The sequence below is a fragment of the Equus asinus genome, chromosome 3, assembly GCF_041296235.1.
Source record: "Equus asinus isolate D_3611 breed Donkey chromosome 3, EquAss-T2T_v2, whole genome shotgun sequence".
NCBI classification, from domain to species: domain Eukaryota; kingdom Metazoa; phylum Chordata; class Mammalia; order Perissodactyla; family Equidae; genus Equus; species Equus asinus.
In genome coordinates this window covers 96,710,945-96,735,911 of record NC_091792.1, presented here as the reverse complement: position 1 = coordinate 96,735,911, position 24,967 = coordinate 96,710,945, and the positions used below count along the sequence as shown (strand labels likewise).

Here is a 24,967-nt window from a genome sequence, read left to right as displayed (position 1 = left end):
TTGGAGGAATAATTTTGGAAATGTTTTGAATAAGGAAAAGGAATTAGCCTTGCAAGTATGAGAGGACAAGGAATATAAAAGATTTTATGTTGATAATTTTTATCTTCTAATAGCTAATTAAGAAATCTAAGGATTATGAAAATATAGAAGAGTAGTAAAAGGGAAATGAATTTAAGTGAATCTTAGAAATAGGAGTAATTTGTAAATAATAGCAAAGCTGCAAATGGTAATAAAAGGCTGAACTTCATACAATTTCTGAAAAAGCTCATGAGAAGACGACAGAAAAAGATGTCACTTAAGATAGTAAAGGAATAATTGGAAAAGTAAGGAAGCAATGAGAGAAGGTTATGCACCAGGGTCTAGTTTAGAAAAGAATTTAAGGAAAAGAGGGTGCTCAGTATCTAGTCAGCAGAGATGTGAGGTGGAGAAGCGTCTCAGTCCGTTCAGGCGGCTGTAACAAAATACTAAGAGACTGGGGGGCTTCTAAGCAACAAAATTTTATTTCTCACAGTTCTGGAGGGTGGGAAGTCCAAGATCAAGGTGCTGGCAAATTCATTGTCTGGTGAGGGCCTGTTCCCTCACAGACCACAGTTTTCTCTCTAACCTCACATAGCAGAAGGGGCAGAGGAGCTTTCTTGGGCCTCTTTTATAAGGACACTAAGCCCATTCATGAGGACTCTGTCAAAGGCCTCCCAGGGCCCCACCTCCAAGTACATCACCTTCGGGGTTAGATTTGACATATGAATTTGGTAAAAAGGGTACCAGAAAAACTATAGTTAATTGAGTAGTTGAGGATGGAGATAGATACAAAAATTAAGAGAAAGTTGCAGTATCACATTCATTTTGTGAAAGTAGGATGTGAAAGGAAGAGAAAAAGGTGAGTGAGTGGACTATTTCTTAGATCCTAAGAAACTCATTCATAGTTAATGTGATAGAGAAGGATCTTTGATTCTTCAGCTTAGATCTTAGAAACTTCAGATACAAAGTAGACTGGTCATGAGGGAGGAAAACTGCCTAGAAAGTGAGTAGGGAGCGACGAGGTGAATCTAGATAAATTCATGGTCCTTAGCAAGGGAAGGAGGAAGGAGCTCACCTCTGAAATTTCCAAAAAGACAATAAGGGCACTAAATTTTCTCAGCATCTTATTTGTAAAGAATACAGGGGACAAAGCCCTCTTATCAGTTCTTCTCCTTCCCACAGTGGCACTGATGTCTAATCTTGGGTCACAACTCAAGTTAGTTTCTTAGAAGAGGAGCCTCAGGCAAAGGGGGTTCTCTCATCTTATCAGCACTCCTGGAGTACCAGGGCTTCCTGCTTGGCACTCTGGAAGGCTGGCCTTAGTTGCGAAGTCTAACTGATCTCTCAGTTTAGAATTGGCCACTGGCCTATTGCCAAGACAGGTGCACAGCAGCCTTTGCCAGCAGATGGTGCTGTTTCTCCAGAGACCTTATCAAGTGTGAGGCCAACAGATAACAGCAGATGGAGCTAAGAGGTAGCATTAAGAGAAATGAGTATAGTTCATTTATACTTAAGAGCCAATAGCGTGATATTGCAAGAGTCAGAGTAATTTGGAAAAAGTGGCAATAATTCTGAATGAAATCCGCCCGCTAATTTTCTCCCCGCCTTGTCCCCTAAGTCACATTAAAAAAAAATCAGCGATTTTTGGATGGCCAGTTTTTCCAGGCACATTGTTAAAAAGGACTTGTTTTCAGGTTTTTAAAATTCCCATCAGAGTACAAAGATGAATGTAACATGTGATGAAATAGGTAAATGAAAAGAATTTGTTATTCCTACTACCCATGCCCAGATGGCAAAATGCTATTATCTTCAATCTAATATTTAAGAATTATTTGCAATTTTTGCTAACACATTGGAGTAACTGTATCTAACAGAAGTAGAATTCACTCTGCTTGCAGGTTTAACCCAAGTTATTCATTCAAATATTTATTAAGCATCTACAGTCTGCTCTGGATCTATTATAAGAGGACAGAGTCCCTCCCTGCTCTCATGGTGGATACATTTTTTGGAGGAGGCAGCCAATAAATAAACAACAACAAAAAGTTAGATACCAGTAAGTGCTATGCAGAGAGAATAGGATAGAGTGGCTTTTCACAGGGAGGTGCTAAGAAGGTGACACCTAATTTGAACAGTATGAAAGACTAAATAGGTAAGAAAGTAGAAGGAAGAGCATTCCGTGAAGAAATCAATGGGAAAGACTGGAGGAGGAGCAGTCAGGGGAACTACCTCTGGACCATGGAGTTGAAGATCACCCACAGTAGTTGTAATCTAGAGTTCAGGGAGCCTGCCACCACTGACACTGCTACTCACATCCATGAAGCTGGCCAGACTTCATGGATGGAATAAGGAGTCCAACCATTACAACTTCCTCCAAACACTTGCACTTTGTGACCTTGCTTACCAACAGCCACACCAGTGGGAAGATTGCCTCTGTCTTGCTTCTCTTTACAAACTTTGTGCTAGTGCATTTATTTGGCAGTGTCTAATTCCAACCCAGAACTCTACATATAAGGGTGTTTGGGACGTCTTTTTAGGTTTCCAGCTTCTCTAATTAGTGGATAAAATGGTGCTTGAGAGAGCCAATCTATTAGATCTAAGATAGAAAGCTATTGGAATAATGAAGATAAAGGATGGTGGTGGCTTGGCTTAGGTGGCAATAATGGAAATATATAGAAGTAGATGCATTCAAAATATGTTTTAGGAGTGACAACAATAGCACTTACGTATTGATTGAATTTGGAAAGGTAACTCCTAGATTTTTAGCTTGAGCAATTGGATAGATGGTGCCACTGGGAAAACAGTGGTGCCACTGATGTAGCATGTAGAGTGTGAAATGCCAGTGTAGACATGACCAAAAAGCAGTTGGATTTAAGTCTAAAGTTCCGTTCTGATCTCCTGGCTGGAGATCAGATTTGGGAGTTCATTGGCCTAGAGATGCTATTAAAAGGTCTGGAATATGGTCACATAAGAAGAGTGTTGATAGAGAGCCTAGACAGACCCCTTAGGCTCCAACATTAGAGATCAATCTAAGAAGAGAAGCCAGCAAAAGAGATGGAAAAGGATGGGCCTCAAGGGAGGAAAACCTGGAGAGTGGCATGAGAACCAAATGAAGAAGGAAGCTCAAATGTGTCAAGTGGTGATAAGAATTCAAGTAAGTTGAGAATAGCAGAGACCCTTGGATTGGACAAGCGCAGCCCAGTGGAGTGGTGGGAACAAAAGTAAGATTAGTTTGAACTGAGCAGAGAATATGAGGTCTAACTAAAAGTTTGTCAATTTTCTTGATTTTTCAAATAACCGACTTTTGTTTTTGTTTTTTTTTTATTCTCTATTTTATTTATCTCCACTCTAATCTTCATTGTTTCCTTCCCCATTTTTTTCTCCTTTTCTCCCCAAAGCCCCCCAGTACATAGTTGTATATCCTAGTTGTAGGTCCTTCTAGTTCTGCTACATGGGACGCCACCTAAGCATGGCTTGACGAGTGGTTCTAGGTCCGTGCTCAGGATCTGAAATGATAAAACCCTGGGCTGCTGAAGCGGAGCATGCAAACTTAACTGCTTGGCCATGGGGCCGGCCCCTTTCGTTTTTTTAATGTAGTCAGTTATAGCTCTGAGTTTCCCTCTGAGCACTGCTTTGACTGCATCCCATAGGTTTTGGTATCTTGTGTTTGTGTTTTCATTCATCTCAAAGTATCTTCTAATTTGCCTTGTGATTGTTTTTTTCACCCATTAGTTGTTTAAGAGCGTGTTGTTTAGTTTCCACATATTTGTGAATTTTTAAAATTTCCTTCTGTTATTGATTTATAATTTCATTCCATTGTACTTGGAGAACATATTTTGTATGATTTTCATCTTTTAAAATTTATCAAGACTTGCTTTATGGCCTAAATCCTGGAGAACGTTCTTTGTGCGCTGGAGAAGAATGTGTGTTCTGTTGTTGGATGGAGTGTTCTATAGATGTTTCTAGGTCCAGTTGGTTTGTAGTGTTGTCTTCGATTTCCTTGTTGATCTTCTGTCTAGTTGTTTTATCCATTATTGAATGTGGAGTATTGAATTCTCCATCTATTATTGTTGAACTTTTCCTTCATTTATTTGGGTGCCCTGTTGTAGATCTGTATGTGTTTATAATTGTTGTGTCTTCTTGATGGATTCACCGTTGACATTACAGTGAATGTCCTTTTTTGTCTGAAAGTCTGTTTTGTCTGATACCAGTGTATCCACTCCAGCCCTCTTCTGGTTATTACTTAGATGGCATATCATTTCCATCCTTTTATTTTCAACTTTTTTTTTGTCTTTGAACCTAAAATCTGTCTTGTATAGACAGTATATAGTGGATTATGTTTTTAAATCTGTCCTGCCAGTCTCTGCCTTTTAACTGAAGATTTTAATCCATTACATTAAATGTAGTTACTGATCAGGACTTACTTCTGTCATTTTGCTATTGGGTACTAACATGCAACTAGAAGATGAGTAAGTTCTGGAGATCTCATGCACAGCATAGTGAATATAGTCAACAATACTGTATTATGTACTTCAAAACTGACTTCTATATTTCTTATATCGTTTTTGATCCTCAGTCTTACATTACTGCCTTCTTTTGTGTTAAATAGATATTTTCTAGTATACCGTTTTAATTCTTTGGTTGCTTCTTTTACGATATATTCTTGAGTCATTTTCCTAGTGGTTTCTCTGGGGATTTTAATTAACATCTTAATTTATAAGAGTCTAGTTCTAATTAATACTACCTTAGTTTTAATAGGGTACAAACTTTGCTTCGATATAACTCTGTTCTCCCCCCGCTTTATGTTGTTGTCACAAATTACATCTTTATACATGTGTGCCCATCAACATGGATTTATAATTATTGCTTTATGCAGTTGTCTTTTACATCCGATGGGAAAACAAGGAATTACAGACAACAAATACATTTATAGTTTGTAAAAATATTTACATATTGTATTAGTTTCTTAGGGCTGCGAGGTACCACAAATTGGGTGACTTAAAGCAACAGAAATTGATTCTCTCACAGTTCTGAATGCCAGAAGTCTGAAATCAAGGTGTTGGCAGAGTTGATTTCTCTGGAGTCACTGAAAGGGAATCTGTTCCATCCTTCGTAGCTTCAATCCTGGTGACAGCTGACAATCCGTAGCATTCCTTGGCTAGTAGAGGCATTATTCCAATCTCTGTGCCCACCTGCACATGGCATTCTCCCTGTGTATTTGTGTCCTCAAATGGCTGTCTTCTCATAAGCACACCAGTAGTATTGGATTAAGGGCCTGTCCTGCTCCAGCATGACCTCAACTTAATTGATTGTATCTGCAATGGTTCTGTTTCCGAATAAGGTCTCCTTCTGAGGTACTAAGGGTTAGGACTTCAGCATGTCCTTTTGAAGAGACACAGTTGAACCCATAACTCCAGGAATATGTCAGAGCATTTCAAAGCCGTTGTTTACCAAAGCATCTCATTCTCCATTCTTTCCTCTCAGGCTTTTCGGTTAGTCTGTTGTTTGCCCCAACTGTTATTTATTGCTTCAGTTAGCTGTGACTAATACATTCGTCTTTAAATGTTTTTGACACATGCCTCTGGCTGGCTGCCTCAGCAGTGGCAGGATTCTTAGTTAGGCAACGTAAAGGTAAACCCTTTGAACCAGTCCTCCAGAGAGCTACCAGACAGGTTCTTAGGGACTGAACTGTTTCCCCCACCCCCAGCCTCTCCCTCTCAAGTTCATATGTTGAAGCCCCAACCTCCAGTGTGACTACGTTTGGAGACAGGGCCTCAGGAGGTACCTAAGGTTAAATGAAGTCATGACAGTGGGGCTCTAATCCGACGGGATTAATGTCCTTAGAAGGAAGAGACATCAGAGAGCCCTCACCAGAAAGCAAATCGGTCGGAACCTTGAACCTGGACTTCCCAGCTTCCAGAACTGTGGGAAAATAAACTTCTGTTGTTTAAACCCCCCCAGTCTGTGGTATTTTGTTACAGCAGCCTGAGCCGACTGATACACGACTCACCCAACCACAGTCCTTCACGAATGCGGTCCGTTGTTCTGCTCCCTGTGGTGTCCTTACCTGTTATTTTCAAGGCCACCACCAAGCTGGGGAGCAGGGATGGACCAAGGTAAGTTAAAACACCACAAAATTCTGTTTTTACTGAGATTCAGCTGTTTTTCTTGGTTTAGCATTCCCCTGGTTGCTGCACGCTTTTACTTAGTTTCCAGAATTCTGAAAAGTTGATTCTGACAGCTTTTGCCAGTCTATTTGTTGTTTTTTGGAGGGACGGACTTTTGGTGTTGCTTATTCCTCTGTTTTCACTGATGTCACCTCGTGCTCTCTTTACACTGTGACTTTGACCCTCCTCCCACCGAGAGTGGGGGCCTGTGATCTTTCCTCTTGAATCTGGGTGGGAGCTTATGACTGCTACAACCGGGAGGACAACTGAGGTGATGCTTTGTGACTTTCCAGGCTAGCTTATGGAAAGGATAAGCTTCTGTATCCCTGTTTCAGGGGCTGGGGGTTGAACGCTTGCTCTGAGGAAGCCAGCTACCGTGCTGTGAGGGAGCTCAACTTAGCCCAGGTGGAGGGGACCGTGTGAAGAGGAACTCAGGCCCCAAGCTGATGGCCAGCCTCAATCTCCAGGATAGGAATAAAGTAGCCTTCGGGTGCTTCCAGCCTCCAGCCCGCAAGTCTTCCAGCTGAGACGTCAGACACCATGGAGCAGAAAGAAGCTGTGGCTGCTGTGTCCTGTCTGAATTCCTGACCCACAGAATCTGTAAGCATAATAAATAGTTGTTTTATGCCACTACATTTTGTGGTAATTTGTTGGGCAGCCACGGTAAATTGAACAGTCACCAAGTGAATCAAATGCTACCAAGCAGGGGACAGACTTTTTCATCCCTCTCAGCACAGCTAGCCTTTTAAAGGGCCTGAGCTGGAGTGTGCAGTCAGGAGCATCCAGATTGTCTCATGATTCCCTCTCCCTCCCTCCACCCAGTGGCAGCTCTTATCTTCCTAGATTTTGCAAGTGTCTCCATCTTCCCAGTCATGCAGGCTTGAAACCTCAGAATGTCTTTGATTTTTCTTTCCCCTTCACCCTCCTTACATAGGCAACAGATGACACCCTTTGTCTTTTTCATAATGCCTCACAAATTGGTTCTTTTCTTCCCATTCTTAACAGCCTGTGCTTGAAACTCCCAGAGTCCATTATTACCTACAGAATAAAATGCAATGGAGTAGAAAAAGACTACAAATAAGAGGCATAGTGCTTTCAGGTTTTGTACTAGAAAAAGGTAGTCCTTAAAGCTTCAAGGGCAAGTCCTGGTTGTGTTTATAGAGATGCTCTGGAAGTCCACTGTGTTTGGAGGAAGCTGTCTCCTGCCAGGCAAAGCAAAAAGCGTGTCACGGACTCATCTCTGGAGTACCGCTAATCCCTGAATCGACTTTGTTCCTGTGTTTAGTCAAAGCCCTTTCCTCTCATTTCTCTTAACTCTCCCTGGCTACAAATCTAAATTTGGTTTACAAAAATCTAGTGGTATTAGATGTTATTCTAATATTGCCTGTTAAATAAATCCCTTAGTTCTGCTTGCTACAGAAATATTCATTCAGCTTACATCCTGTTCTTTATCCTGACCCCAACAGCAGTTGTAGGCCGAGTTTTTGATGAGTTAAAGTAAAAAATCTCAGTATGACCTACAGGGTCAGTTCAGCTTCTTGTCTTAAAAACATGACATTCATGCAATTTTCGTCAGGTAAGGACCCAGTTAGCCCCCATTTTATTTTTGAAGCTACATGAGAGGGAATCAGGTCCTGACACAGAGTTTGCAGAAGGATTATTTCAGGTCCTACCCAGAACTTGGGTATTTAATGTGTACTAGTTGCTGCGGACATCATAAGAAATAACCCTTTTTATAATCTAGAACGTCCTCCATAAGAAACAAAGCTGTTTGCTATGAGAAGCAGGAGGACAGTGGCATCCTCTGAAATCCCACCACATTGCCATTGTTTCCTAAAAGCCTTGAACACTGAACAGCTCGTGTTTAAGAGACTAAATCTTTAAAAAGTCAGGGGTTGGGGGCCACCAGTCATTCATTTACTTTTAAAATATTTATCAATCACTTAACTCCGTGCCAGGCACTGTTCTCAGTGCTGGGTACATGGCAGACAAATACCCCTGTCTTCATGGAGCTTGCATTTTAGGGGTGGAGAGATACAAAATAAGTAAAGTAAAATGTGTTAGCATTATGCACGGTAGAATTTTACTCAAAGGATCATGTTTTAAAAATGCTATAAAGCGGGGGCTGGCCCCGTGGCCGAGTGGTTACGTTCGCGCGCTCCGCTGCAGGCGGCCCAGTGTTTCGTCGGTTCGAATCCTGGGCGCGGGCATGGCACTGCTCGTCAGACCACGCTGAGGCAGCGTCCCACATGCCACAACTAGAGGAACCCACAACTAAGAATACACAACTATGTACCGGGGGGCTTTGGGGAGAAAAAGGAAAAAATAAAATCTTAAAAAAAAAAAAAAAATGCTATAAAGCAAAATACAGCTGGAAAGAGCAATAGTGCTGGGGTGGACTGGAGGGTGGGGCACTGGATTTGAGAGGTTCAGGGAGGCCTCAGCAAAAAGGTAATATCTGAGTAGATGAGGAAGGTGAGAGATTTAAACATCTGGAGGAAGATTGTCCAGGGCAGCGGTCTCAGCAAGTGCAAAGGCCCTGAGGTCAGAGCACACCTGACTGTTGGAGGGACTGGAAAAGAGAATGAAAGATGGAGAGGCAGGTCTTGTTGGGCCTTGTAGGGCATTTCAGTGATTGGAGTTTTTAATTGGAGTATAAGAGAAACCATTGGAGGGTTTTAAGCAGAGGAATGTGAATGATCTAATTTAGCTTTTTTTTTTTTAAAGATTGGCACCTGAGCTAACAACTGTTGCCAATCTTTTTTTTTCTCCCCAAATCCCCCCAGTACATAGTTGTATATTCTAGTTGTGGATCCTTCTAGTTGTGGCATGTGGGACACCACCTCAACATGGCCTAATGAGCGGTGCCATGTCTGCATCCAGGATCCGAACTGGTGAAACCCCGGGCTGCTGAAGCAGAGTGCATGAACTTACCACTCAGCCACGGGGCCAGCCCCTAATTTAGCTTTTATTCTTTTGAGGAAGATTAGCCCTGAGCAAACTACTGCCAATCCTCCTCTTTTTTGTTTTTTTTTTTTGCTGAGGAAGACGGGCCCTGAGCTAACATCCATGCCCATCTTCCTCTACTTTATCTGTGGGACACCTACCACAGCATGGCTTTTACCAAGTGGTGACATGTCCGCACCTGGGATCCGAACCAGCGAACCCCAGGCCGCCGAGAAGCAGAACATGCAAACTTAACCACTGCACCACCAGGCTGGTCCCTAATTTAGCTTTTAACAAGATCATTTTGACTGCTGTGTTGAAGACAATCTGAAGGGAGCAAATGATGGAAGCAGAGAGACCACTTCTTGTAGGCTATTATAAAAGTTAAGGAGAGATGGAAGTGGCTTGGACCAGATGGCAGCAGTGGATGAATTTTAGTGTAATTTGAAGGTAGAGCAGACTGGATTTGCTGACAGATTTGGGGTGTGAGAGAAAGAAGAGACAGGATTACTTCAAAGTTTCAGTTTGAGCAACTGAATGATGAGTTGTCCTTAAATGGGAAGACTCCAGTAGGAATGAATTTAAAGGGATAAGATCAGGACATGTTAAACTTGAGCTGCCCTTCAAGTGAGATGTCACAGAGATAGTTCAATCTGCAGGTGTGGCATTTAAGATGGAGGTCTGAGCTGGAGACGTTGAGAGATGTCGGCATATGGCGATATTTAAAACTAGAAGACTGGATGAGGCCACCGAGAGTGCAGATAGGAAGGAAGAGTTCCAAGGGCTGAGCCATGGGACACTCCGATGTTAGGATGTCAGGGAGAAGAGGGCCCAGCAAAGGAGACTGAGGACTGGACAGTGAGGCAGGAGGCAAAGAAAGAGGGCATGAGGTTCTGGAAGCCAAGTGAAGAAGGTGTTTTCAGCAAGGAGGTGGAGAGGTGCTGATCAATTTGTGCAGTGTTGCGTATGGGTCTAGATAAGGTATTAAAAGAACTAAGCACTGTATATAACGTTACAAGGTCTTCGGAGAACTTGAGTAAAGGATCTAGGGAAGTGGTAGGAGCAAGTGTGTGATTAGAGTGGATTCGAGAAGGACTGGAGACAGCAAATATGGACTTTGTTTTTTTTTAAAGATAGGGGAAACGAAAGCATATTTTATGCTGATGGAAAGATCTTTGCTTTTCCATTGAGGAACCTAGCCTCCTCACCCATCCTCCCTTCTCTGGACTTCAGGTTTGGATATTTGCTGTTTCTCAGAACCCTCACTTTGAGGAGGGTTAATGGGGAATCCGAACTGATATGGAGCTGAGGATTGGGAAAATCAACTTATTTCATACGTGGACTCCTCCTCTTCCACCAAACTGTTGCTTCCCACTGCTTTGGGGGACATAGCACATTTTAGATGTGGCCGAGAGTCTTTAGGCTCAGTGGAATTGCATATGTCTCATTCAACTATTATTTAGATGGTTCTTCGCACTTGTAATTTGGTGCTCTATCCCCATCCCATAGATGGCCCCTTTTCTCTTATTTTTGTATGGTGATGGGTTCTTTACCAGTTCTTTGGAATTCCCATTTCAAAGGAATGACAATGACTAATGAAGTCTTAAAAACTTACTGTGAATCCTGTGGTAGTCACTAGGCGGTTCACAAATGTTTCTCCCATTCTGGGCACATGATAGGAGTGCCACACTCAGATACGGCCTTGTGATTTGCTCTGGCCAATGAAATGTAAGCTAAGTGATATTTGTCACTTCCTAGCAGGAGTTTTAGGAACCAGTGAGCAGTCTGCCACATTTTTTTGGCTGTCAGCAATTGTGGAAGCATGTGTAGGGGAGCAGAACTTGCCATCCCAAAATGTGTCTCTTTGGCTAAAGGATTATTTGGGGCTGGTTATTTTTTTAATTTATTATTTATTTATTTATTTATTGACGAAGATTAGCCCTGAGCTAACTACTGCCAACCTGCCTCTTTTTGCTGAGGAAGACTGGCCCTGAGCTCACATCCATGTCCATCTTCCTCTACTTTATATGTGGGACGCCTACCACAACATGGCTTTTGCCGAGCAGTGCCATGTCTGCACCCGGGATCTGAACTGGCGAACCCTGGGCCACCGAGAAGCAGAATGTGTGAACTTAACCACTGCACCACCAGGCCGGCCCTGGGCTGGTTATTTTTAAGAACAAAAGACTCGGGAAGAAATTTTGACCTTCCCCCTAACTGCCTAAAAGAATTTAAGATAGAAGCCCTGTTCAGGAAGGAGCTATCACCGTAGATAACTACAGTATAATATGAACTAGGTGTGGTAGACAGGGAGGAACCTAGCCCATTTGATCAAAGTCCTCCCCATGTCCCATTGTCCCTACATAACATGGCAAACATTTGTTTACCAAACATTTGCTCTTCCATCTCCACGTGAATTGCCTTCCTCCTTTTTGCAGTCCCAAACCACTACCCCTAGCATCCTCTCTTGTCTTTACCTGAAGATGGTATTTAAGGTGGTGATTTCAGCCATTTTGATGCGTTACTCAGTTTTCTTGGGTTTCTCCCATGTGTGCATGTTAATGAACTTTGATTTTTCTCCTGTTATTCTGTCTCATGTCAATTTCTTAGACGAGCCAGAACAACCTAGAAGGGTAGAGGAAAATGTCTTCCTTCCCTACAACGTGTTGAGGTGAAGCCTCTCTCAGCCAGAGTCTGACTCATAGCAATGAGCAGAGCCCCCTTCCTCAACCTGGATAGACGTCTAATATGAGAAATGAACTTTTGTTTTATTAGTTTTACTTTGGGATAGTAAAACCCAACCTCTCCTGACTGACACAATGCCTAAGGACAAAAACAAAATAAACAGTGGTGGTCCAGTCTCCATTGTAACCAGTAGATTATAAATTTCAAGATTCGAAAGTTTGACTTTCATGACAAACAGAAATAGCAAGCAATAGGATATATTGGAGTATATGAGGAAGCCATTTAGTGTGAACCTAATTGGGCCTGACTTTGTTTTTCCAAAAGGGCCTGACATGGCCATTGAGCATGCATTGTATATCTGCTTTAAACATTTACTATAGCAAGAACAAATGCCCTTAAGATAAAGGTGCAACTTCCCCCCACATTGGCATTTCCTTAAGGATAAGCATCTTTCCTTAGGCTAGGAACGGATTGCTGTGCTCACTTTTGATCACCCAGCTCACCTTTGACCACCCAGCTCGAGACAAGACAACAGACCTGCCACCCTGCTGTGTCCACCAAGAGCAGACCTACCTGCTGTATCCATCAATCGCTGTGCCGACAGAGCAGTCTTGTGACTATTGTAAAAGGGACATTTCAATCCTATGTGAAACACCCTCTTTGGGGGTATATAACCACTCTGTACACCCCACTTCTTTGCTGCCCTTTCTTCCTTCGGGAAGAAAGGCCCCAGGCCGTGGTCCTCACATTTTGGTTCAGAATAATCTCACCCAAATTTTCATTTATAGATTGGTTATGGGTTATTTTCATTGACATTCCCATAGCAGGGGCAAAGAAAACCCAATAAATAACACAGGTAATAAAACACTGTCAGTTCACTTAATCAAAACTATCGATCCTTTAAAATGTTAACATTGCTTCTAAAATATGTCTCTCTTAACCAGGAGGGCAACTTTGTTTTCAAGAGATTTAGCTGGACTACCAAAAGATGTAGTTCAGTGTATTTCAGATTTTGTTCTCTGAGCCATCGGCATTGAATCCTCCCAGGATGCACATCCCAAATGCAGATTCCCAGGTCTTGGCCTCCTAGAAAACTCCCAGCAGGTTCTGTAATCTTGATCTTTATGTGTGTAGTATAATACAAAAATATATTTGGTCTTTGTGCTGGGTTCCAGCCACAGAGCTGCTAAAACTCTTGGAATTTCCTGAGTGATAGGAGTGTCTTGTTATTCATAATGAGCCCCTGAGTTTATGCTAATGAGATCACTTAGGGTGGGCCCCCTAGACAGCCTCAGGATGGAGCTGGTCACCAAAAAGATGAAGTGATGAGACCTCCTGACCCACTGACCTCCAGGAATGGGGTCAAGAGGGTGCTGGAGATGGAGCTCTATAACCTCTTGAACAGTGAGATTCAGAGAGCTTCTGGCTTGGTGGACACATTGAACCCTGGGAGGATGGCATGCCTCTGCATCCCTCCCCTTCCTTGCCCTAAGCACCTCTTCCATTTGGCTGATCTCGAATTATATCGTTTATGATAAGCAGGTGAATGGAGGTAAAGTGTTTTCTTGAGTTCTGTGAGCCATTCTACCAAATTATCAAACCTAAAAGGGAAGGGAGTAATGGGAACCCCCAGTTTTATAGCTAAGTTGGTCACAGGTGTGGGTGACCTGGCATGGCATCTGAAATGAGTGAGGGCAGTCTTGTGGGACTGAGCCCTTAAACCTGCGGGGTCTGATGATAACTCTGGGTAGTTAGTGTCAGAACTGAACTACAGGCACCCAGTTGGTGTCCAGAGAATCAGAAAATTGGTTGTTCATGTTGGAAAACACCCTGGAAATATGCTGCCAGTGTGACACTGAGGTGTTCCTTTATAACCTAATGTCTGATTGAGTTTTATACATTCTTCAGTATTAGGGAAGAAATGTTAGGGTAAAAAACAAAGGAACCAGAATTCTCCGTAAAAGAATTTTATTTAGTGGTCAGATCCCAATGAATAATGCCAGTCATTGCTTGATTCTGCTAAAATGTGCTATTAGATATTCTCTTAAGAAAGTGTACAGTGCATCACCAAAAGCTGTTTAATTTGGATTGTGTAGAGTAAAAGGAAGCTTCATAAATCTTTGTTCTCTGATAAAATTTTTAAAATGTAAAAATGAAAAAAAAAACCAAAAGCAGTATTCAAAAATAATAAATGTCACCTTGGACTATTTACAGTAAGATGCCTTTTTAATAGGAGAATGTCTTCTGCCTGATTCTTTTCCTCGCATTTTACTCACGTTTATAGGCATTCTCACTCGCCATCTGACCCCTATTCATGATTTCTTCCACTCCTGTCCACGAAACAGCCGTCTTCTATTCTCCCTGACTCATCTTTGAGTCTCCGACACTCCTTTTTCCTACCCTAAATGACCGGTAATTTTATTCCATTGACAGCTGTTGAGCACCTAATGTTGTGCCAGGCACTGCGCTAGGGGGTGGGGATCAGTATAGAGATGAAAAGTCATTGACTCCCTCCTCAAGAAACTCAGCGTTTGAATTAAAAAAGTGTTTTTCACATTATATTCCATGAAATCCCAGGCCCCTAGGAAGTAAATCTGGGGGTTTCTTGAAACAAAGTGCACTCATGGAGAGTCCGTCAACTTGGCCCACTCTAGCACATTTCGCATTCAGAAGTCTGCTCTTCTTTGTGAAGCACAGCCTCAAAAGCCCAGGCCTACAGTTTGAGTTCTGAACACTCAGCAGGTGGGAACCACGTGTTGGGCAGCAGGGGACCAGCTGCGCCAGTTTTTTTGGGAGGGAGGGTAATATTTTAATTGGCTTCTACAAATTCCAAGTAGGAAAAGCCCTTAACCCGCCCCACCCCCCAAATACCAAATTTGAGCTATAGATACATATTAAGAAACTCTCCTCTGATTTGGACTTCCAACAAGATGCTCTAAAACTCCTATCTTTTATAAATGTCCAGCAGGAGCTCTTTTTATTACCTCCACACATATTTCTTTGTGCTTTTCTGTGAACATTTTCTTAGCTTCAAACATAAAAGCAGCAAATTAAGCCTGCAAGTGACCTTTTCTTTCCTTTTATCATGGTCGAACTCAAAACAAGCTCAGCTCTTGCATTTGGCCCACATCTTCTTTGTCCAGGAGGCCTTTTTGAGAGGCTCATAGTAGCTACTTAAAGAAAAAAAAGAAGGCAAACTCTGAAATATAAAACAAAAACTGTACATAGCATACTATGGAAGCAAAAACGAAACCGCATCCTTGCTGCCGCCATCCTGTTCCATTCCCGGCAGACAATGTCCCTACAAATATTCACATTTGGAAATATTTCTCAGTCACAGTAAAATCCAAATCACGGTGGTGGGCTTCACGCTCACAGTTTGTAGCATAATCTTTTCATTGAATGCGTGCAGCCAACCACTGAACAATGATGAAGGGAGTTTTTGTGGGAAAGTCCTATCCTCGATCCCATGCCTTTCCACAGGTTACACAGGATCACTTCTCTACACAGTTTCCATTCAAGAGTTGTAGTGCCAGATTCAGAACTTCCTCATGAGCTGGTTCCAAGCTCTTTGGATCTGAAGGCAACTTCGGGAGTTGGCATTATTCCCATGTTGCATTTAGCCTGCCCCACTCCATGGTAGGGCGATCACGATGTCTGAAATGTGTGGAGAGAATGAGAAGAGCAGGGGGGACTTGGAGAGAGAGGGGAAGAGAGGTGTTCATGCACAAGCTTCTTGCTCTGTCGTGCATATATTTTCCGTGTAACAGCATGTATTTTGACACATAAGGGCTTGTGCTTTTTCATTAAAGAAATAACTCACCCTGAAAAGCTCGTTTGGCAAATGTGGCCATGAACGTGTGTGTCTGTGTGTGTGTGTAAAATGTGTCATGAGGTTATGTGTCAAGTCCTATGAGTGTGTCCTCCTGGTCCCTCCCACACTGTCACACCTGCCTCACCAGCAAGGAAAAACTGACGAGTTACACCTGGTCGGTTTGATATTCAGAAGCTTCAGACAGGCTTTCTGAGAAGCTTAGGAAATTCTCTTGGTATTCAGAACAGACAATCTCGTAACGGTAATGCCGGAATTCCACAGCAAAGGTGCCAAAGTAAGACAGGAAGCACATGACCAGGCCCCACTGGACCCTGGCTGCATACATGTGGATGCCTTGGGACATGAGGATGAAGTCTGGGAGGAAGCAGTCAAGGAAAGTACTCCCATCAGCCACATCAGAACTGGGCTCTTTTCAGGGCAGAGACAGCTTACAGGAAAAGTCTGGCTGTCCCCCTTTAGCTTGACGGAGCTGCTGAACACAAACATCGACCTGAATAATGTGAGATAACATTACTGAGCTCTTTGTGCCAAGCATGCTTTTAGGTGCTTTCACGGAATATCTAACTTATTCCTCAGAACATCCTATTATCATCATCAGTTCATTTAAAAATAGGGAAACTGAGGCCAAACGGGTAACACAGGTATAAACTGGTGGAGCTGAGATTCAAACACAAGCCCTCTGACTCCCAGGCTACGCATTCAACCACCACACTCCATGGCTTCTTAATAAACTGTGAGATTAGCAAAAGGATTACAATTCCGAAGTAATTAGTTGGCCAGAAAAATAATCTTTTAAAAAATCACTGCAAAGGACCATGCACTCCGTCATCATTATATCTGCAGAAATAATTTTGAACAGACGAAATCACTAACTACCTCCATCTAAGCTGCATCTGTCTCCACGCTACTGATAATGTCTAAGAGACCCCTCTTCCTCTTCTGTCCAATTTTTACTATTGTCTTTCAGACAACACTGTATAGGCTAGTTTCATTCCTGGTGTAACACTTAAACTTGTGCCCCAATGAAAATATGCAATTAAAGAAACAATAAACAGATGAGACTCCTATGCCTGAACGTATATGGGGCACACACACCCCCCCCATACATACATACACATACGCACATTCGTATATATGCAGATGGGGAAGGAGAGGGCTCATAGCACGCTTCAGTGAAAGGCCAAGAGTTTGCAAGGGAAGAAGAAATAAAAGACTTCAAATACTCCGCTTACCAGAGAATGTCTCTGAAAGCTAACTGTTTTCATATTTTAAAGCCACTTTCTCAAAGGAGGGATGGCACAGTGGTTAAGCGTGCAAAACCTGAGCCTGAGTTTAAACTAAGATCACCACCTACTGCGTGTGATCTTCGGTAAATTAACCTCTGCGTTTCCCTATTCTTAGTCGTTAAGTAAGAATTAAAGGAGTTGATACATTTAAAGTGCTTAGAATAACCCCTAGCACATTATAAGTGCCCAATAAATATTGGCTATTACATGGTTGAAGATGTGTAATTGTGTTAGCTACACAGGCATGCATGGCTTAAGGACGGGATACACTCTGAGACATGCATTATTAGGCGATTTCGTCTTTATGCAAACATCAGAGAGTGTACTGAAGCGGACAAAATCTGCCACCCCAAAATGTGTTTCTTTAAGATGAGGATTATTTTAGGCTGATTATTTTTAAGAAACAAAGGACTCAGAAAGTTTTTCTTGTTACCTCTCCCTGAACTGCCTAAAAGAATTCAGATTAAAAAAACCTGTCTTGGGAAGCCAGCTATCACTTTAGCATGACATGAACTAGGTGGCAGACAAGGAGGAACCCAGAAAAGCCTGTTTGTTGGGCTTCCTTCTGTGTGTTTCTGTGTGACCAAACTAACACTTGTTTTCCAAATGTTTGCTCCTTTTCACCTATCTGTGAATCGCCTTCCTTCCCTTTGAAGTCCCTGACTCTGCCCACCCAGATCTTCTTTTGTCTTTAGCTGAAGATGGTATTTAAGGTGAGGGCTTTGGCCATTTTGGTGAGTTACTTGGTTTTCCTGGTTTCTGCCATGTATACATGTTATTAAACTTACGTTTGTTTTTCTCCTGTTAATCTGTCTCATGTCTATTTAATTCTTAGATCAGCCAGAAGAACCTAGAGGGTAGAGGAAAATTTCTTCCTCCCCTACAGTGCTTATACAAACCTCGATGGTAGAGCCTACTACACACCTAGACTATATGGTACTAATCTGATGGGACCATTGTCATATATGCAGTCCATCATTGACCAAAATGTCGTTATGCAGTGCATGACTATACAGCCTACCATCTAGGAACCTTTCCCTTCCTCTCTGGTGTCCTGAGGACCTACTGGAGTGAACACTTAAGATCACCACAGAATGAGTGACTGATCTGATTGATGGGACTGGAACTGGCCAGCTTCCATTGGGCCACACTACCAGTAAGTGGGGGTCCCTGTGCTCCGTCCTAGACTAGTCTCTTTCCCTGGGATCTGTTTGGGGTTAAGCTGAGTGAAGCGCTCGCTTTCCTCTGCCTCTCCCTGGTTTCTCTGGTAGCTACTGGGTGGATAAGTTGAATTCCAGGGTGTGAGATAGGAGACCTATGGCATTCTCCTTTCCAAGTTTCCCAGGAATAAAGGCTGACTTCCTCATCCCCATCTGGCTCCTTCTGTCTGTTCTCCATTGGTTCAAACTCTGAGGGGAGGAAGGGAAATGAACAGCACCTCAAAAATATTTGTTTAGGACAACTATACATGCAGTGGTAATCTAGTTCTTGACTTTGTTTTCCAGGAAAGCTTACTTATTTTCCTGAAAGATACAAATGTATTTGTTCCTCAAAATTCATTTTAGAGTTAATAAAGTAAATGAAATAACAAGGCCATTAATAAAGTAAAATTTTTTTTGAGATGGAGGGGAAAAAATCACAATTCTCTTTTGGTTGTGCACTCTATGCTTTTCACAAAGGGAAGCTTTTATATCATTAATGGTAAGGAGGATCTATGACACCATTCCTATAGATTAAAACAATCTCGAGCAGGCAGAGTTGTTTTCTTCTTAGTTCTCCATCTCCTCTTTGGCACAAAAAATAGGTCTGAGAGTTTTAGTTTTTATACCCATTTACTTTTCTGTTTTGTCTAAGATTCTGAGATGATCTGATAGTATATCCTAACCAAGTGGGAGTGGCAATTTTCCACATAGACAAGTTATCTATTTTTGTTGTTGTTGTTGTTTTTGAGGAAGATTAGCCCTGAGCTAACATCTACCGCCAATCCTCCTCTTTTTGCTGAGGAAGACTGGGCCTGAGCTAACATCTTGTGCCCATCTTCCGCTACTTTATATGTGGGACGCCTGCCACAGCATGGCTTGCCAAGTGGTGCCATGTCTACACCCGGGATCCGAACAGGCAAACCCTGGGCCACCAAAGCGGAAAGTGCTCACTTAACCACTGCGCCACCAGGTCGGCCCCTCTATGTTTTAGTCTCACTGGCAAAGAACCTTTTCACATTTAAAGGATACAGAGGACCACACAGAGAGTGATACATGCTGAGAGAATAACTCGTGGAATTCCAATTTTCCGTCCTTCGTTCTTGATGTTGACTTTGAGTGTCAATGCAGCCTGGATCCAGCAGGTCAATGTGCCAAATCCAAAGGTCAAGGAAGTTCCAACATTATGGATTTCCTCATCATTCATGAGCTATGGGATGAACAGATAATGACGTGTGGAGGTCCATTTGGAAAAGACATACAAGCCAATGGAATACATGAGGGAGGGAAGAATAGGTAAGGTGATATCCCCATAATGGGATGACAGACTTTAGAAAGATGAAAGTCCTTCATCTCCACTGGCTCTTTATGCCTGTTCTCAATTGACTTGAACTCTGAGGAGAAGAGAAATTAATATTACCGCCAAAACTCAAAAGATTTCTTTAGAACAGCCATACTGGCAGTGATAATCTATTCCTCAAATTTATTTTCCAGAAAAGCTTTGTGGAAAAGTAAAAGAAAAGGCAGGAGAGTTACACAGAAAAGGGAAATGTCAAAATTTCTACAAACGTGCACCCAAAACTTTGTTTTCCATACTAAGAAGTGAGACCCAGCATCTGGGTTTGCATTGACTAACTGAAGAGGACCAGTTCTAAGTAGGTCAAGATTTCATTGGCACAGACAACTAATAATACTTCGGCTGTTCTTCAGTCCTACAAAACTGGCTTGTGTAATGTGACCAATTCATTGTTAATGGGACTTTGTTCTGTTTTGTTTTCCTTTTATAAGAAAACTGCTACCTATGAGTTTTTTGCATATCTGGAGACCCATTAAAGGACAACAGGGTTTGAAGATTCCTTGTCAAGCCTTTGAATAAGCTAAAGGAGACCCATTCAAGTTATTTTAGTTGGGGGTTAGATATGTAAAGTCCCCAATCATTACCCAGTGGTATTTAAAAATATATGTCACTTAAAAAACCTTTACTAATTACGTATATTTTAAACTGCACATATAAGAAAATAAAATCTATTGTTGAAAAGATGGCTTTTAAAACATGGTGAAAATATTTTTTTTGAATTGCTCTTGCCTTCAGATGTTTTATTGTTTGACATTCGTCTGTGAAAAATGGTTGTATCAAATCAATATTACTTTCCCCTTACAATTTTTTCTATTGTTTTTGGCTGTAGGATTTGTCTTCTTTTTTGGAAGAAGCCATTTTTTTCCCTCATAGTTCAAAAAATGTATTTTTGATACTTATTTTAAATAATAATTCCTCAAATCAAATTTTACTTCTAGGAAATTGGTTTTCCATACTGCATATAGTCTATTCACTTATTATTTTTAACTTAATTTTAAAAATAGATAATATAGTTACATGGCTCAAACTTTTACAAATTTTAAGAGTATAGATCGAAAAGTCTGTCTCCCATCTCATATACTAGGCACTTGGTTTCCCCGCAAGCAATTAACTTCTTATTTGTTTCCTGTGTATTCTCTGTAGATATTCCAGAAAGTGTTCTTCATGTGTAGCATCATCATTCATGGTTTTGAATATTTGTGCTTCACCAAAACAACCCAGTCTCTGGGATTCTTCTAGGACTTTAGTAAAGAACAAAACATCTACTCAGGAACTTCCATTCCAGGCCTGGCTGAGAGAAATGATAATTGTGGAGCACTTTACAACATGCCAGCACCCGCAGCATGGACAGGTAAGTGGGGGAGGGACTCCCACCCAAATTTCACTAACAAATGCTCCATGCCCTAACATTATGGAGCTTAACAGGATAACCACTCAAATATTCCCCTGAAAATTCACTGTCCTAGCCAACATGTTCTAAGAATCAGCTTTCTTGTTGTCTAGCTTGACATGGGATGAGATCTAGACTAGTTAAGGAAATTGGTGGGATTGCCTATCTTGCAAATAACCCATCAAGTCAAAAATACTTATTGAGCTGCTACTATAAGCCAGAGGAAGTCTTGGGGAACAAGTCATCCTGAATTATCAGGACTGAGGATTAGAACAAGAGACAGTCTTAGAAAACCCACTACCATATTTTCTTGGATGTCTGTGCCATTTGGATTTCACTCAATAGACACAGAGAGGTGTGATGATCAGTGTTTGACTGCAAGGAGGAAGTTTCCAGCAACAACACATAGCATCGGTTGGAGGATGATGGGGAGGGAGAGAAGGCAGGGAAATCAGACACCTACTGTCAAAGTTCAGGGGTCTCCTTGCCTATTTTACAAACGACGTCATTCAGGTCAAGAGCGGGGGGTGATGGTGTTGGCAAGGGACATTATTCTTAAATGTTGTGACCTTGGGCTTCTAAACTTCTGGGAAGAAGAGTTAGTGTTAGTATATCTGTACAAGTCATAGGTGTTCTAGGGAAATTCTGAATTTTCAAACTTGACTGGTGTGTGAACTTGCTAATCTGAAATGCAAGCTTTCATCCAAAAAGGATGTTCCGTGTTTAATTATAGAAAGGTAATGATCCTATTAGTTTTCTAGAAAGGTACATTAGGATACAATTTATTGTGGAAAAAAGTATAAAGCACTTTGAAATCCTTTGTAGAAAATAAACAGCTATTTCAGTAGCTACTTTCCTGAATAGCCATGCTGTGTTTCCAATGCATAGCGAGCAACCTCACATGTGTAATGTGAACTTAGGGAGACCAGGCTGAAAGACCATAAGGGCTGACTGCTGGAGAATCTGTGCAGATTAGGAACCACTATTAGCATTTTTTTACAGATTTGTGCAGAAGTATATGGGCAGATAGTGACTTTAACTCAGAGGCTATGATAATCAGATAGGTGAAGTGTGAGATGGAAGTGAAAAAGGCCAAGTGAAGTACCTGAAAATTACCAAGTAAGGTCATGCCAAAGGAAGCCAGACACAGTGCCACCAATCCACTAATATTCAGCCACGGATTTAAAACCTTTGGTTTCAGCTGGATGAAGCGCAGAACAGCTACCACAAGAGCTGGGAATATAACAAAATGTTAAAATTACAAAATTTAAATCATAAACCTAGACTATGAGGCACAATTCTAAAGCCACAATGTGCAAAATTAAACATCGCTACAGTACATTTTTAAATCTATGAAATGACAATTTTTTAAAGAAATTTTCCATAGATGCCTATGATTATTTAGACGTTTTATTATCCCTAACCTGGGGGAAGAGGAGAGGAGTTGAAGCAGCTGTGCTACATGTTATCTGGGTGATGCAAGGATGACAGAACTGTTAATAGTGTTGTTCTCAGAGTTTCCGAAAACGAGGTCAGCATAGGCAGACTGGCTTAGGAGAACACTGCAGAGGCTGGACACACAACAAATAAGACGGGGATAAAGACAGCCCATGGCAGGAGAATTCCCTGATTCAGTCATCCTTTAGTTTAGAACAGTGTCAGAACACACAGGGCAGGAAACGTGGGGAGGAAGACAAAGTTCCACGTCTCAATAAACCTGCTGGTCCCTGTGCGAGAAATCCCTCCTGGGATAGAAAGGAAGACAAAGGCTGGTAGACAAAGCCCTTCATTACTGCCTTACTCCCCCTTCCCTCTGAGTCTACCTGGGGGGTGGGGGCGGGGGGGTCATGGTCAAAGGACAAAGACAGTTAATCCAAATTAGAACAGTTATAGTAATCAAATTATGAAATCTGGATAGCAGATTGTGCAGGTTGGTATGTACTAAAAATCATACTGGTTATAATGAGAGAGCTCAGTTCTTCCAAAGGATATTAATTACTCATTTTAAAAGACCACTCTATCTTTTGAAGCAAATTTTTCTTAAAGAATCTGAACAGAGAATGAAGTAAGTTACCTAGATTTCAAACCCAACTTCTAAGAGTAACCTTGAGGATGGTCCATACTCAAGTCACTAATATAAGAATCTCCTTTTATTAATTGCTTAGTGCAGGGCTATTTTCATATTTATACAGAAAGCTGGGAGAGGTTAGTCTACACATGATTAAAAAAAAAAGCACTTGTAGTTAATATAAATTATGTCTACATATAAGGAAATGCACTTACTACTTCCAAAAACAATTTATTCTGACATTAAGGTTTAGCAGGCAAGAAAATTAGAAATTCAAGAATTACCCTATTTATACAGCAATTAAATAGGTAATTATTTGCTAAATGTTCTACCTTGATTAAGGCCATTATTAGTAGCCATGAAAAAAGAAAACCTATCCATAAATTGGCATTTCTAAAGAATGCTGAATTTCATAGTTTCGAGCTATGAAGTTAAGCTCAATAAGTTGACTTTCACTTTCAAGCGCCTCTGATCAAAGAATGGGATATACCTTGGCTAATGTTTGGATTTGGGAAACAAAATGGAAATAAACCATAATATATGAAATCTCAAATTGTTCAGCTCTAATTTAGCTTTTAGTATGTTTTGTTTTAGTTAATGTCCACTATTGATCATAAAATTAATAAATAATACTTGAGTTGACAATAGTTTTCCAACCTAATGGAATTATATCAGAAGTCTATTAATAATGGCAATCACTATCCTAGAGGGTGACAAAATCAGCACTATTTCTTATTACTTTTTAGGATGGGACTAGGAGGAGGAAGTGGGAGAGGAGAAGCTGAACGTAAGCACTCTGATGCACAGTGATCATCAGATAGACAAGCTATTAGATAACACCAGAAACCTCAACACAGGGCATCATGGGAGACATCTGCTAATGAAGCGTGTATGGATATTAGTCAGGACATAATGACAAAATACCAAGACGGTACATTTCGTTTCTTTTAAAAATAACTAGTGAAAAGTGTTACCCTGGGAACTCTCTGGTGGCTGTCATTTAGTTTAGAGGAATAGGATCGTGCTGGAACTTTGGCCGAAGCCCTGAATCCCTGCTGAAGCAGACACTAAAATGGCTCTTCATCTGGGCCTAGCCAGTCCGTTTGTTCCACTGTGGCTGGAGGAAAGAGTCATTGGCCATTCTCCATGTTACTCATTTCTCTCCAGTAAACATGGGACATGTCTCATCTCCTGGCCCAAGCATTGCTGGGCTTCCCATTTGTAATATGGATGATAAATCATTTTATCATGAACAGATGACGAAATTAAGTAGGAAAAGGAAACCTACTTGAAGACAGGAACTCAACCCAACGCTCCTAACTTCCAGAATTGCGTTCCAAACACCACACTTTCTCCTTTTTACCTATTAACTCCATTATTAATCAGCTCAGACTAGGCATACTTTTCTTTTAAAATAGATTCTAGTTGAATTTTTAGGGTGGTGGAAATAATAAAGATGTTGGTGCTTTAACAGTTATATTAGCAGTTAGGTTTAAATGGAGGCCGATTGAGGCTGTCTGTTATGAAGTTCATTTTCAACGAAGTAGTGATTTAATTATACATTCTTGAACAAGACTTCTGGGCAGTAGGGCACTGTCAAAGCCATCTTTAAATATGCCAGCCAATTTTTACCACATTAACATTCTGATCAATAGTTTTTACTTTCATTAAAAATTTTGGCTTTCGCTAACAGTTTTAGAAAAGATTTTTAAAACCCACCCTTCTGTTGTTTTTCGGTATTTAGAACAGTCCTTTGCTATACAAGAGTCCCCTATTTAATTTATCTGCCTATTTTAAAAGAACACAAATACTAGAATAATTGCTTATTTTCTTTATTAAATTTTTTATTTTGAGCTGATTGGCATTTTAAATTTGAACGAGTAGCTCTTCATTGCAGTTCTAAACTGGTGCCTGGCCAAATTCTTTTTTGTTTTGTTTAGTTTTACTGTTTATGCATCGGTAATTCCTATTTATGACTGCAGCAGAACACGGCAATCAATACGTTTTGGCTGAGGGAGA

The 24,967-nt window shown here is 41.2% G+C and overlaps 1 protein-coding gene across 3 annotated transcripts in view; it reads right to left on the bottom strand.

Annotated features, from left to right (window-relative positions):
* Nucleotides 1-14,805: 14,805 nt before the first annotated feature.
* TMEM150C (transmembrane protein 150C) overlaps nt 14,806-24,967 on the bottom strand; it is a 79,307-nt gene continuing 69,145 nt past the window's right edge. For all 3 annotated transcript variants that reach the window (XM_014865218.3, XM_044766226.2, XM_070505525.1), the window contains 3 exons: nt 21,986-22,113; nt 19,166-19,343; nt 14,806-16,002 (listed from right to left, as the gene is read on the bottom strand). In XM_014865218.3, the coding sequence (XP_014720704.1) occupies nt 15,794-16,002; nt 19,166-19,343; nt 21,986-22,113 (515 nt within the window). In that variant the 3' untranslated portion in view covers nt 14,806-15,793. The remainder of the gene's footprint in view (nt 16,003-19,165; nt 19,344-21,985; nt 22,114-24,967) is intronic.